The following is a 15422-nucleotide window of genomic DNA, read 5'->3' as shown; positions in this document are numbered from 1 at the left end:
TTTGTCAAAAATGTTTTAATTCTGGTTTGTATTTTTATACTGTAAAGATACAAAACCAGTGTTATAAATACCCGGTTTTTCGTCAAAACATCAAAGATTTTCAGAATAAAAAATGTTTTTGCTTTCAAAAAAATTCTAAAAAGTCCCTAAAAATGTTGTTGATTTTTCTGCATATTTTTATCAAAAATGGATTAATATTGGGTTGTATTTTTATACCGTAAGGATACAAGCTCAGTATTAAAATACCTGATTTTCGCCAAAGCATAAAAAAAATAATATTTTCCAAAAATTGTTTTTGTTTTAAAATACGGCCTAGTCTCTCCAATATATACATATAAATATTATAACATCATATTTTCATACAACAAAGAAAATTTTCAAAACAATATATGTATTAACATGCATTTTGGCTTTAATAACCAGTTTATTCAAGCCATGAGAACTAGGCCAATATTTCAAAAATTCTAAAAAAATCTTTTTGTTTTATTTTAATATTTGGGATTACGAATTTATACGTAAAACGTATTCCTAAGTATTATTAATAAAATTTTGGTATGGACGTTAGAACGGTTAGGATTTTTACCCGATAAGATAAAAGACCTTCTTACCGAGGAGGATTTTTCTTGAACCATAAACAGACCAACGACTAGAAGTATAATAACACCTTAGTTTTTATCAGACAATAAAACAATGCAGCTTACCTTAGGTAGGGCGTATTTGGGGTGCTAATACCTTCCCTTTACGCAACCAGTCCCCGTACTCAATCTCTGAGACCAGTTAGGGTTCCTAGTGACCAAAATACTAGGTGGCGACTCCAAAGAACCAAATCAATCAAAACAAAAAAAACATTCGCCAGTCGAACCCGCAAATAGTGCATTTTTTTTGGGGGGGGTGCGACAGAATGGCGACTCCACTGGGGACCTTGTAGACTAAGCTTTGTTTTTGTCTGATTTATTTGTGTTTGCATGTGCTTATTTTTTATATGCCTTTCCTTTTATTTAATCGTGTATTTGTTTTTATTTTTACGCGTATTTATTCATGCATTATATACAATTGTCTCATGCATCACTTGCCTTAATTTTGAAAAGCACACACAAGCCTTAAGTTAAGTGGGGAATTAGCGATTTACCCTAAGACTATTGGTCAGGGTTTAAATGCGTGAAACACCCAACTCATATCTGAGTGCCTGCTTGGTAATGGTGGACATACGTGTCTTAACTGTTCCTTGCAACGCCCCCATACTGTCTTTACGAAGAACGTCACTGGGCAGATATGAGACCCTTCAAGACCAGATAGAAAACTTACCCACTCTAACTTAATAAATAGAGCTTGTCCTTAGGTTATGTATCTTTTTGCAATATTATACTCATCGCGCATCACTTATGCATCACATGCATTCCAGATCGTGAAACATAGGTCCCACATCCAGAGTCCACCAAACCCGGTCCATATCAAGAATGGAAAACGAAGAAAGAGCTTAATTAGAGTCGCATTACCAGACCGAGTTGGAATCTGTGAAAAATGAAGTTTCTCGACTGACCAATCTGCTTGAGCAACTTTTAAGAGTCAAGAACGGGGAGGGAACGTCTACCCAACCACCATATGAGCACCATCAGTTCATGTTCCGGGGGCATCTCAGAACTTGGGGGCAGAATCAGTGACGGGGCAGCACTTTGCACCTACCATTCCCATTCAGCCCCCTCAAGCTCACATCACTGTGGAAAGGCCTCCCGATAATAGGTCCACCAGATTTATGAACGATGACAAGATATCAGCCTTGGAAGAAAGGTTAAGAGCAGTCGAGGGAAATGACTGGTTTGACCCCATGCGAGCATCTGAAATATGCTTGGTACCAAACATCACGGTACCAAAAAATTTAGGATACCGGAGTTTATAAAGTACACTGGGTTGGAATGCCCAAACACTCACCTTCGATCTTATTGCAATAAGATGGCTGAGGTGATTCATGACGATAAGTTACTGATCTACTTTTTCCAAGATAGTCTATCGGGGTCGGCGCTAAGTTGGTACATGAGGCTGGATAATGCCAAGATCAAGAAATGGAAGGATTTAGTTGAGGCTTTCCTTAAGCAATACAAGTTCAATTTGGAAATTGCTCCAGATCGAACGAGCCTTATGTCAATGGAAAAAAAGAAGCCAAGAATCAGTAAGGGCTTATGCGCAAAGGTGGAGGGACGAGGCCATTCATGTGCAACCCTCTTTGATAGAAACGGAGATGGTGACTTTGTTCGCCAACACATTCAAGGCACCCTACTATGAGCATTTAATGGGTAGCTCATCTCAACATTTCTATGATGCTGTACGCATAGCGGAAAGAATAGAGCAGGGGATTAAAGTTGGACGCATAATTGAGCCATCGGAGACAAATGTTTTTTTTGGAAGAAAATTGAAAGGTCCCGTTAACAACTTCGAAGGTGGGTCCAATGACAAGATAACGGATTCATATAACCCACAAATACCTACCTCCCATGTGGCCCACATAAACTTTAACAAACCTTTTTCCCCTAATCGAGCAAATGGCCAGTCAAACACCCAAAACAACCACCAAAGACCAAACCCAAGATACATTTCAGAACAACTACCGCCATTACCCATGCCTCTAAAGGACATATATGCCAAACTACTGAGCATTGGACAAATAGCTCCTATCCCTACATTACCACTACAGCCACCATTCCCCATCTGGTATAAGCCTGATTTGACTTGCGAGTACCATGCTGGTATTCCCGGGCATTGTCTTGAAACGTGCTATGGTTTCAAGAACAAGTTGTTGAAGCTCATCAAGATAGGATGGGTGTCATTTGAAGACGCACCCAATATCAGTTCAAATCCATTGCCTGGTCATGACAAAAGTGATAGGGGATAAAGGTTGGAAAACCTTGGTCAAGAGTCGTCAATAATGAAGAAGGCGAGATCGAAGGAGAAGACAAGGAAACGCAAGTGGGGAAGGAAGATGAAGCATTGCCTCGGTTGACTTTCCACACACTAGAAGAAGTTTCAGAACGGGTTGATCCAAGAACTTCTCGTAGTTTTCAAAATGTAAAACAACTTTATTTGCCTTAGCATGCTTTTGTCTTTGCTTTTATTTTCTCTAGTGAGCATTCAGAGCTCAGAGCTTATTTTGTCAGCCAGTTTTTGTGTTTGTCTTTGAGCCTACCTTTTCTTTAAATAAATGATGAGATTATGCACTTTTGGAACAAGTTGAGTGGTTACAAATAAAGTATCATAAAATGGTTTAATATGAAATTTAAGAAAAGCTACCCTTGAAATACAACCTCACCTCTGGATAACATAATGAATTGATACATCACCTGTAAATTTTCTTTCAAGACAAAAATAGAGTTTATCAATCCTAAACAATGTGCATTTTTTGAAAAAAAACACATCATTATTGTCCTTTCACTCTCTAAAGAGTTTTTTGTTGGTGGTTTTGTTTTGAGTCGAAATGAATTTCTTCTCTATATAAAAACCCAGACTAGGATCGCACCCCTACACTGGGGGCAAGACGAGATGTTTTTATGAAAAGTTTTACGAAAGCCTACGATTTTGAAAACCAAGCTAAAACATTTGACAAAAGCATGACAGAGAGGCAAATACAAGTCATACATTTTGAGAAAAGGACTACTTGAAGAAAGTCAAAGACCTTTTCTCCAAGAATATGATAGGCAACACGAGAGATAAGTCCAGCATACGACTTCAAAAGCAAGTTCATGTTAAGAGGGAGTCTCATGAACTAGAAGAAGAGGCTGGGACCTATGTTTCAAAACCAGGTATGAATGCATGCATTGCATCTAATCATAAATCATTGCATATATGTTTTTTGGATCGTTACAGGAGGAGATCGTAGCGCATTCCAACAAGATTATGGACGAAGAAAGAATCATTGAGTTGATTCTAGAACAACAAGAAGAGAAGATAATGGTTTTCAAAACCCTGCCAGCAGGAAGAACGACATGGACAGCATTCGGTAAAAAGGAATCACCAAATGGGATTCCAAGTTGTTGAGATCGACAGAAGGGATCTCGTATTTCGATGAAGGTCGCCAGAAGGGACCTCATATTTCAGCTTTGAATAAAAGGAATCGCCAGATGGGATTCCAAGTTGTTTGAGATCGCCAGAAGGGGTCTCGTTTTCGATATTCATCAATGGAGGTCGCCAGAAGGGACCTCAAATTTCAGCTTTGGTATAAAAGGAATCGCCAGATGGGATTCCAAGTTGTTTGGCTAAAGGAGATCGCTAGAAGAGATCTCATATTTCGATGAAGGTCGCCAGAAGAGACCTCATATTTCAGCTTTGAATAAAAGGAATCGCTAGATGGGATTCCAAGTTGTTTGAGATCGCCAGAAGGGGTCTCGTTTTCGATATTCATCAATGGAGGTCGCCAGAAGGGACCTCAAATTTCAGCTTTGGTATAAAAAGGAATCGCCAGATAGGATTCCAAGTTGTTTGGCTAAAGGAGATCGCCAGAAGGGATCTCATATTTCGATGGAGGTCGTCAGAAGGGACCTAATATTTCAGCTTTGAATAAAAGGAATCGCCAGATGGGATTCCAAGTTATTTGAGATCGCCAGAAGGGATCTCGTACTTCGACATTCATCAAGGAAGGTCGCTAGAAGGGACCTCATATTGAAACCATTTCTTAGAAAAGCATGGAGTTTACAGAATTCTTCCCCTTGGGTTCGTCACCCATACAATGAGACCATCATTTTTCTTGGGTTCGTCACCCATACAATGAGACCATCATTTTTCTTGGGTTCGTCACCCATACAATGAGACCATCTTTTTTCTCGGGTTCGTCACCCATACAATGAGACCATCACTTTTCTTGGTTCGTCACCCATACAATGAGACCATCTTTTTTCTCGGGTTCGTCACCCATACAATGAGACCATCACTTTTCTTGGGTTCGTCACCCATACAATGAGACCATCATTTTTCTCGGGTTCGTCACCCATACAATGAGACCATCATTTTTCCTGGGTAGGTCACCCATACAATGAGACCATCATTTTTCCTGGGTAGGTCACCCATACAATGAGACCATCATTTTTCTTGGGTTCGTCACCCATACAATGAGACCATCATTTTTCTTGGGTTCGTCACCCATACAATGAGACCATCTTTTTTCCTGGGTAGGTCACCCATACAATGAGACCATCATTTTTCTTGGGTTCGTCACCCATACAATGAGACCATCTTTTTTCCTGGGTAGGTCACCCATACAATGAGACCATCATTTTTCTTGGGTTCGTCACCCATACAATGAGACCATCATTTTTCCTGGGTAGGTCACCCATACAATGACCATCATTTTTCTTGGGTTCGTCACCCATACAATGAGACCATCATTTTTCTCGGGTTCGTCACCCATACAATAAGACCACTCTTCCTTTTTCCTTGGGCAGGTCACCCATCACAATGAGACCATATTTCTCTGGGTAGGTCACCTATTACAATGAGACCGCACTTCACATTTTTCCTTGGGCAGGTCACCCATCACAATGAGACCATACTTTTCTGGGTAGGTCACCCATAAGAATGAGACCATTCTCCATTTTTTGTTTATCTGGGTAGGTCACCCATAAGAATGAGGCCATTCCTTCCCCTGGGTAGGTCACCCAAAGAATGAGACCACTCTTTATTTTTCTGGGTAGGTCACCCATCACAATGAGACCATATTTTCTGGGTAGGTCACCCATAAGAATGAGACCATTCTCCATTTACCTGGGTAGGTCACCCATAATAATGAGGTCATTCTTCCCCCTGGGTAGGTCACCCAAAGAATGAGACCACTCTTTCCTTTTCCATTCGGGCAGGTCACCCATCATAATGAGACCACGCACACATTTTTGTATCGGTTATGGGTAAAGGAATCGCCGGATGGGATTCCAGGTTAAAGGAGATCACCATATGGGATCTCGGATGGATTTCCATGTTGATCAAACTAAAATAAGAATTTAGAGGATCGCTGGATAAGGATCTCGAGATGACTAAGTTTTGATCATAGTTTTTGGGCTAAGGAGGATTGTTATAAAGGACAAAGTTTCAGATCAATCAAGCTTTGACCGGATCAGTTTCGGGAGTTCCGTTTCGGGTTTATCTTTATAACACTTACTGCGCAAAATCCATGCTCCGTAAGTATTATAAAGAGGGGGCATCTGTTGTAACCCATTTTTGGGTCCCCATGAAAAATAAAATAAATAGCCAAAAAAGGTTAGAAAAAGATAACAGGAGGCAGAAGCGCTCGGAAAATAGTCAGAAAATTGGTCAAGGAATTTAAAAATACAAGGATTGATTTTTTGACAGTATATTCTTGAAGGATGAAAGCCCTATTGAGAAGAAAAATTTGAGTTTTGAGGAGAAAAGCCCGAATTTGGATTTTTATGGACTTAATTAGATTTTTATGGATTTAATTGGATTTTTATTTGAATTTATAGAAGATTTGATTCCAAGAAAAATTGATTTTTAAGTCAATTTGGGCTTTAATTTGGAGAAATTTAAGTTCTTGGGCCAAAATATATTTTTTAGGAATTTATTGGGTCAAATCAGGGGCTCAATTGCATAAATATTGAAGTTTAAGGGCCAATTAGGGATTTAATTAAGAAAATCCGAAACCAGGGACCAAATTGGAAGAGGCGCGTAAATGGAGGGGCTGCAATTTTTCGGTTCAGGGGCTTAATTGAAGAAATTGAAAGTTTATTGATCAATTAGGGGCTCAATTGCTTAAATCAGAGGCCAAGGACCAAAGTGAAAAAGGCGGCCAACAAGAGGGGCGGGGACCAAATTTGGGGGACTGATTTGAAGTTTGGCCATTTAAATGAAACGGCGCGTTTTATCCAAAACGACGCCGTTTCATATATTAAAAAAAAAAAAAAAAAAAAAAAAGAGGACCGGAACGGTGTCGTTTTTGAACGACACTGTTCCTCTTCTTCTTTTCCCCCCCGAACCTGCAACAGAAGAAGAAAACCGTTTTCAAAAACCATCCCGCGCCTCTCTCTCTCCTCGCCCCCACCACCTTTAGATGTTGGCCGACCATCCGTTACACCCGATGGTCCCCCACGGTTCTGCCCCTATAAAAAGAGAAGAAAACCGAGAGGAAAAGAGGGAGACCCCGAGAGGAATAGAGAGAGAGAGACCCGAAGGGAGGAGAGAGAGAGAAAACCGCCTGAACCGCCGTCCGTAAGCCAAGCTGCCACCGTCTCCGCAGCAGCACCGCCACCAATCCGTCGTCTCCGCCGTGCCAGGTACGCTTCTCTCTCCCCTGCACATTTTTTTTCTTTTTGTTTCTTAAATTTCGTCTCCTGCATGCAGAGGCGTTCTGCATGCAGGGGACGAGGGGGGAAATAATTCCCCCCCCTGCGTTTTTTAATTGCTCTGGGCCAGATGTTGTCTGGCCCAGAATTATGTGGACCGGGCCAGAGAGATTCTGGCCCAGTCCGGAGGTCTGGGCCGGGTCCGGCCCAGACCGAGGTTAATTATTTTTTGGGCCGAGTTCGGCCCAGTACTTTTGGGCCGAGGTCGGCCCGGTACTTGTTGGGCCGAGGTCGGCCCAACGACTGTGGGCTGGGTCCGGCCCAGTTTAGTTTGGGCCGGCCCACCCCTTTTAATATATAAAATATATTATAATTATATTTTATTATTATTATTATTATTATTATTATTATTATTATTATTATTATTATTATTATTATTATATATGTGTATATATGTTATATATATAAAAAATGTATTTATATATATAAAAAAAAAAAAATATTTCGAAAAAAAATAAAAATAAAAATATTGTTGATTTTTCTGCATATGTTTGTCAAAAATGTTTTAATTCTGGTTTGTATTTTTATACTGTAAAGATACAAAACCAGTGTTATAAATACCCGGTTTTCGTCAAAACATCAAAGATTTTCAGAATAAAAAATGTTTTTGCTTTCAAAAAAATTCTAAAAAGTCCCTAAAAATGTTGTTGATTTTTCTGCATATTTTTATCAAAAATGGATTAATATTGGGTTGTATTTTTATACCGTAAGGATACAAGCTCAGTATTAAAAATACCTGATTTTCGCCAAAGCATAAAAAAAATAATATTTTCCAAAAATTGTTTTTGTTTTAAAATACGGCCTAGTCTCTCCAATATATACATATAAATATTATAACATCATATTTTCATACAACAAAGAAAATTTTCAAAACAATATATGTATTAACATGCATTTTGGCTTTAATAACCAGTTTATTCAAGCCATGAGAACTAGGCCAATATTTCAAAAATTCTAAAAAAAATCTTTTTGTTTTATTTTAATATTTGGGATTACGAATTTATACGTAAAACGTATTCCTAAGTATTATTAATAAAATTTTGGTATGGACGTTAGAACGGTTAGGATTTTTACCCGATAAGATAAAAGACCTTCTTACCGAGGAGGATTTTTCTTGAACCATAAACAGACCAACGACTAGAAGTATAATAACACCTTAGTTTTTATCAGACAATAAAACAATGCAGCTTACCTTAGGTAGGGCGTATTTGGGGTGCTAATACCTTCCCTTTACGCAACCAGTCCCCGTACTCAATCTCTGAGACCAGTTAGGGTTCCTAGTGACCAAAATACTAGGTGGCGACTCCAAAGAACCAAATCAATCAAAACAAAAAAAACATTCGCCAGTCGAACCCGCAAATAGTGCATTTTTTTTGGGGGGGGTGCGACAAAACTTATTCAAGATATGATATTGATTGGATTTTAATTTGAATTGAAAAATAAATTTATATAATTAAATCTAGTTGGCTTAAAAAATTTAGCTAGTGACCTAATTGAATTATATAAATTATGTTTAGACTTGATTAAATCAACATTAGATAAATTATTTAAAAGACAAAATAATATTATTTTAATAAAAAATAATTAACTGGATGATACGTAGATTAACTTGATGATTTAGATCTTCTTTTTTTTATCAAACCCGAATCAAGTTGATCGGATATGATTTTGAGCTGAATTGAAATTATCAAACCCGAATCAAGTTGATCAGATATGATTTTGAGCTGAATTGAAATTCAAGTCTAGTTGATTGGAATTGCTAAGTGAGATTGAAAGGAACATGCCTTGTGAGACCATTGCAATTGCATTTGATTCACTGCAGTGCAATGGTCACATTAGTGTTTCTCAATTTATGATCTACTCACATCCTGGCGAAGCAAGCTTAGTAATGATGTGTTTAAGATTGTGATAATAATTATAATTTAAAATATTTTTATATTTAAAAATATATTAAAATAAATTTGTTTTTAAAAAAATATTTTCGACATAAACATATCAAAGTGATTTAAAATTATTTAAAATAAAAAAAAATATATAATTTATATCATGTTTTTAAACACAACCCTAGATCTTGTGCTTGAATTTTTATTACTACATTCCTCTTTGCTTGGATATCATGTTTTATCAGGGGAGTTGTCGTGTTGCTTGCACCATGGTTTTGCAACCGAATTTTAATAAAGGTTAATGTCGATAAGCAAAAATCAAAATCAAATTATTCAGGGGAAAAAACTATTTTGAAAAATTATATTAAATTAAATATATAGGTAGCATTTTTTTTAAATACATTTTTATTGATTTTTGGATATCAAGATTAAATTTCTCTCAAACTATGTATTTGTCACTGTGTTGCAAAAATACTTTTAAATATTTTTCATTTAAAAAATACAGTAAAAATATTTTTTTCAAATTTTTTATTTTATTTCTAACATCATTGTATTAAAATAATAAAAAATACTAAAAAAAATATTAATTTAATATTTTATAAAGGAAAAAACACTAATGAAAAACAACTAAAAACAAAAACAACATTAATCTTAATCATGTACTTAGACCCATTTCAGAGTACTGCAACTTTATGTTTTCAGAGACTTTTTAAAAGTGTCTGTCTTAAAAAAAATATTAAATTAATTTTTAAAATATTTTTTTTAATAATTATAATGTAATTAGGTTAAAAATAAAATAATTATTATTCTAATATATTTTTAAGTAAAAAATATTATAAAAAAAACACGATACCAGACACGTAACCAAAGAACAACACGTAAATTCTACATTCCTAGTTAGAAATTGAATCGACAAAGGTCCTTTCTATACAAGAGAGGAATCGACAATTCATGCTATAATAATAATAAAAAATAAAAAAAAATTGCCCAACCAGCTGCCACCAATATATATTATCGAAAATCTTCATAAAACACTCATAAATATAGTACGAGACTGAATAAAAAAAACAGAGTACTTGCAGACTTCCAGTACATGCCAACACTTACAGCTTATTCATCATTAGTATAATATTTAGTGAACATCAGGGAATTGATCATCATTAGCTGGGGGGAGCTGCTCAACAGTGTTCCCCTGTGTATAGTAAAAATAATTATTAGTACACATTTTAAACAACAAAAAATAAAAATTAAGAGATTGTTTGATATCATTTAAGTTTATGTCTTTTGTTTTAATTTTAAGGCTCTTGAAAACATAAATAAAAAATTGTTATTCTTATTTCTTTCTTGAAAAAGAGCAAAACCAACAATCGTTATTACAATATTTGAAAAATCGCCTCGTTTAAACAATTTAACAATTCAATTGTTTGCTTTTTTATATTTTTTAAAACAAAAACAATAATAAGTAATTATTTCTTCATGAAAAATAGAAACAGGACGCAAGTAATTATATAAAAAAATGGAGACATACATGTGCCCCTTCTTGAGGGAGGAGTAATTGAAGCAGCACTAATAACTCATCATTGGTTGCGACTCCTGACACCATTGTTGTTGCAGGCTGATTAGCTGGTGGGTGATTAACAGGTAGCCCTATCTCTCCAGTGTTAAATTGAGGTGGGAGCTGCAACTACAAGATTTTTATACACAGTTACAGATAGTGATTTATATATAAAGAGAAAAGGAAAACGAGTTTATGTGCTGTTAAAAGTGTTTTGAGTCTTTTGACATTATTAGCAGAAGATCAATCTATGTGCAGCAATATATTTATTCTCTCGACATCGAAAATAAATTAAGAATGCTGGCTCTCTTGTTTATTTCTATAGGAATTTTGTGCATATTGATCTTACATTCTTGCAAATTTGTTTAGTAATGCACGGGGCTTTTATAAACCTTTTTTTAGTCCATATAAGCTTTGAAAATTTTACTGTAGTCCCTGTATTAGAATCACAAATAGTCTTTGTTTGTAATTTTTACTCGTATTTTCTAGAAAAATAGAATTTAGTCATTTAATTTATTGTTTTTGCAATCAAGCCCCTTTGTCAGTACTTTCTAATCACATGATAGTTTATTCTTATAATGCTTTTTAAAAAACTATATCTATACAAATAGAAATATTAATTTGGGGCTATTAAATAAAATAAAATGAATTTGTGTATTCTTCTCTCCGGTCTCCACACACAAAAACTACCATCCATCTTCAAGAGGAGAGTGTAGTCCTTTCACTCTCTATCCATACAATGTCACTCACTCTCTATGCATATAAGAAATAATTTCAGGTGTATGCATGGATGTTAATGAAATCACAAGTAACTATTAGCGTGTGCAAAATGATATCTATGCATGTAGAAAGAGAAACCGCAGCCTTACATGTTGTTGAAGCATGTTGATCATAATATATTGTGTTTCCACCATCTGCTTCTGTATCCTACAAGTTTCTCTAGTTTGCTCCATGTCCTCTTTCAATTGATCCAGTTTTCCATTCTTGTAGGCAAGACTTGCCTTCGTGGAGGCAAGACTTGCCTTCATGGAGGCAAGTTTTCTCTTCAACTTTGCCTTCGTGGAGGCAAGTTTTCTCTTAAAATTTGCCTTCGTGGAGGCAAGTTTTCTCTTCAACTTTGCCTTCGTGGAGGCAAGTTTTCTCTTCAACTTAGCCTTATCTGCTATCAACGTTTCGTTCTGTTTCTGCACGTAGATGTATATAGAAAGAGAAAAGAACAAATTAACTACATCTGCAGAGTTTAAAAAGAGGAAAAAAAATATAGAGGGATCATACTGTTCATTCACTTCTACCTTTTTTCTCTCATTATATTTCTTGTCAGAACCTTCCCGTTTCTTTTCTTTTTTATTTTTATCAGCAGACAGTTGAACAAGTTGATTGTTCTGATTAGCAGCTGATGGTTGGGCAGCTTGATCGTTCTGATTACCTGTGTTCATATGGTTAAAATTCAGGAGAACAAAGCACGAAATAATTATGGTACTAGGGTTAAGTATATATATATATACTGACAAGAAAAAGAAAAATAAACCTTGCCACATATGTTAACCGAATGCGATCGCTAGCTTTTCAATATATCCATATATAAAACAGTCACAAATCAATATGATATGGGTGAATCATCCTACTATTACAATGCTCAATTACAATCAATGTATATGCATGTTAACCTGCTGATATATTTGGTAATTCACCAACATATTAAATATTAATGGGTTCTAATGTAGGTACAAGTATTGTCTAGATATACCAGATCATGTAACCTGAAAAATATAATTTAATCGGTCAAGTTTTAAGTTTATTTTTTATACATTATCAATTTGAATCTTACAAATTTTAAAGCCACTAAAAACTTATATGGTTGTTAATTTCTGAATCCGTGAAATTAGTTAAGGTACGTGTGGCCTGAACATGACTTCCCGTAATAATAATAAAAAAAGATTTTCACTTATAAAGGATTAGTTGCTTAAACTGATCTGTACACTCCAGTACATAAACTATGTAGATTCTCTTTAATTATGTAGAAGCTTATTGTCTTTTCTTTTCTTGTTAATAAATTAAGGCTGATAACTCATGTGACTAGGAGCTATAATGCTTAACCGCACAGTAATAATCATAACTTCGTTTCATGTTTAATTTGATGATCTGACTGAACTTAGCAAATCAAGGATCAAAACAACATATATCTAAAAAACTACCATGAATTATTGCTGTTCATTTTTCTCCTTACTTTCAACTATATATATCTGTTTTTTTTATATAAAAAAAAACCCCTTAAAACAAATCTCCTTTTAGTTATATTCGACTCTAATTGATTTTAAAAGGTTAACTTTCCAGAGTGTTTGAATGGCGATTAAATGGCCATCTATTTTTTTAAAAAAGAAAAAGATTTAAAATTTCTTGCAAACCAAACAACATCAACATCAGCACAAAATCACAGTGAAAATATGTGAGAAATGATGAACATGTTAAAGATGGTTCTTTAACAGAACATATTAATTTAAACTAGAGATCTACTCAACGAAACACTTATTTATCATAGAGGATTGTACTGTACCCCCGACAAGTTCAGGTTGATCTGCCATTGAATTGCCTGGTATCTGCAGGAAAACAAAACAATCGGATAAGGAAAAGTACTGAAAACTCGAGACTAAAGGCACAGCGATATTTAGAGAGAGAGAGAGAGAGAGAGAGAGAGAGAATTTATGACCAGATGAAATGGTGTATGAGACGAAGAGTGAGTGAGAGAGAGAGAGAGAAGAGAGACAAAAAATTTATTTTAGAAGAAAGAACGCTTTCCCACGAAACCGAGCGAAGTCCTCCGAAAAACGACCGATAGGGGAAGATATGAGGTTCAGACCATGTAGTGCTTTTTACCACGTTAAGACACCATCAACTGAAGTTAGATTTAATCCGATCGTTTGCTTTGGAGCATTTTTTATATTGCTGTATAAATTATTATTTTTAAATATTTTTTATTTAAAATTATATTAAAATATTATTTTATTTTATTTTTAATATCAGCATATTAAAATCATTGAAAAAAAAAATTAATTTGATATTTTTTCAAGACAAAATTAAAACATCTTTAAAATACCTTCAAATACTATAAAAAATACAATCTCAATCACTTGATCTCTATTCATTTTCCTAAAACTGTTAAGAAAGAATCAATATATATAATATGTTATTGTTTGATAAGATAAAAATTTAATTCACCATGAAATAGCTCCTCTCGGTAAAACAAGGTAGAAAAACACATTAGTAAGTGGGAACTTGGATGTGAATAGCTTTTTTCATTTTTAAAAGGGTTTTTTTTTCTTTCAAGAAAGAAGAGAAAGCAAAACCAAAGTAATTACTTATATACGGTTTAATTAATGGAGGCTGTAGGAAAACTAGTTCGACTATGTCATAACTGTTAAGACTATTTAGTCATACCTTATCATACTCTCCTCTTCTTTAGAGGCCGGTTTGCTTTCCTCGACTGCACATCACCAAAAATATAAGCTTGTTCGAAGCTCAAATGTTTTGTTGTCGTTTCCTCAAAACTTTGACGAAATCTTGGCCATTTGGCCCAACAAGTTGTTAACTTGGGCTGGCTCAACTGCTAGACGGTTTGGGCCTTTCCATTCCTTTTTTTTTCTCTTCCTCTTCGCCTGTTGGGCTGGGTCTGTCATGTTGGGCTCTCTTTCTTTCTCTTTCTCCTCCTCCTCTTTTTCTTGGGCCTGGTTCGGCTACTTGATTTTGACTGGTCTATCATGACAGTGCCTGGCCAGTTGCAAATGGTAGTCTCTCTCTTGCATCTTGTCATCCCAGTTCTGATGTGGTAGATCCACTCAAATCATGCAGTCTCATCTGTAAAATGCTCAAGATGATAGATCGCATAAACTGCTAGCCAGTTGCAAAGTCTTAAATCGCGGAATTCCTTTTTCATTGTTGACAATGCCTCCAGCATCTTCTACCTCTCTCTCTCTTTTTCTCGTCTTCATTCCTGCAAAATATTTTAAATCAGGGAAGAAACAGAAGTAAGAATCAAGAGAAGTTGAGAAACAAACGGTGACAGACTAAAAACATACCATTCATGGCTAAATGAATAACATACAGAATATTCAAGTCTGCAATGATGAATAACACGCAGCTGGACTCCACAATATATAGCTTGTTCTTTTGTGCTAACACATGAACCAGCTTCAAATCAAGGGTTCAAGTCTGTTGGTCGCAAAACTGGGAACAGCAGCAAGACTTGCGCTGGTTTGGTGGTATTTGTGGCTCCGAGGAACCATTCGTTCATAACAACATGAATTATTGACCAAGACTTAAAATGTTAACAAAGACTCGAGAATTAAAAAAAATAAAATTGACGAAGACTTGCAGAAAATATCACAGTATATATTACGGGTCCACCACGTGAAAGCCCACTACCATGTAGTGGCTGATAAATTTCTCGTTAATAGCAAAGAAGGTTTATTTCAGAACTCAAAATATGCAGTGCGGAGGTAACATCAACCAATCATTCAAACAGTTGTAGCAAAATATATAAAATTATTAGAAAAAGTTAAAATCCCTTCAAAAAACACCGATAACTAAAATAGTGTAATAACAGTTTTGTTATTTTTATTATAAAAAAACATTGGACCGGTTATTAAGTGCAAC

General features: G+C 35.5%; 1 protein-coding gene across 3 annotated transcripts; it reads right to left on the bottom strand.

Annotated features, from left to right (window-relative positions):
• Nucleotides 1-10078: 10078 nt before the first annotated feature.
• Nucleotides 10079-15091, bottom strand: LOC118034075 (uncharacterized). Of its 3 annotated transcripts, none has more exons than XM_073404366.1 (7): nt 14846-15091; nt 14208-14760; nt 13327-13369; nt 12065-12198; nt 11642-11956; nt 10746-10901; nt 10079-10409 (listed from the first exon to the last, which is right to left on the bottom strand). In XM_073404366.1, exons 3-7 carry the CDS (start codon nt 13352-13354, stop codon nt 10350-10352), a joined length of 693 nt encoding a protein of 230 aa, XP_073260467.1. In that variant the 5' UTR covers nt 13355-13369; nt 14208-14760; nt 14846-15091; the 3' UTR covers nt 10079-10349. The 3 variants fall into 3 exon arrangements, with proteins under 3 accessions (XP_073260467.1, XP_073260466.1, XP_073260465.1); XM_073404365.1 differs by having other exon boundaries at nt 14872-15091; XM_073404364.1 differs by lacking the exons at nt 14208-14760; nt 14846-15091 and adding an exon at nt 13480-13775.
• Between the last annotated feature and the right edge of the window lie 331 nt (nt 15092-15422).

This window comes from Populus alba, chromosome 14 (genome assembly GCF_005239225.2).
Source record: "Populus alba chromosome 14, ASM523922v2, whole genome shotgun sequence".
NCBI lineage: Eukaryota > Viridiplantae > Streptophyta > Magnoliopsida > Malpighiales > Salicaceae > Populus > Populus alba.
The sequence above is the reverse complement of the archived record's forward strand: the minus strand, read 5'-3'. Positions and strand labels throughout refer to the sequence as shown.

What these genes read in the sequence shown, in the direction of transcription:
- LOC118034075 (XM_073404366.1), bottom strand. Translation starts at nt 13,354, where the DNA reads ATGGCAGATCAACCTGAACTTGTCGGGG. An exon ending in TCAACCTGAACTTGTCGGGG is followed by an intron (nt 12,199 to 13,326) that starts GTACAGTACAAT and finishes ATATGAACACAG; the next exon opens with GTAATCAGAACGATCAAGCT. An exon ending in TCCCTCAAGAAGGGGCACAT is followed by an intron (nt 10,410 to 10,745) that starts GTATGTCTCCAT and finishes TACTATACACAG; the next exon opens with GGGAACACTGTTGAGCAGCT.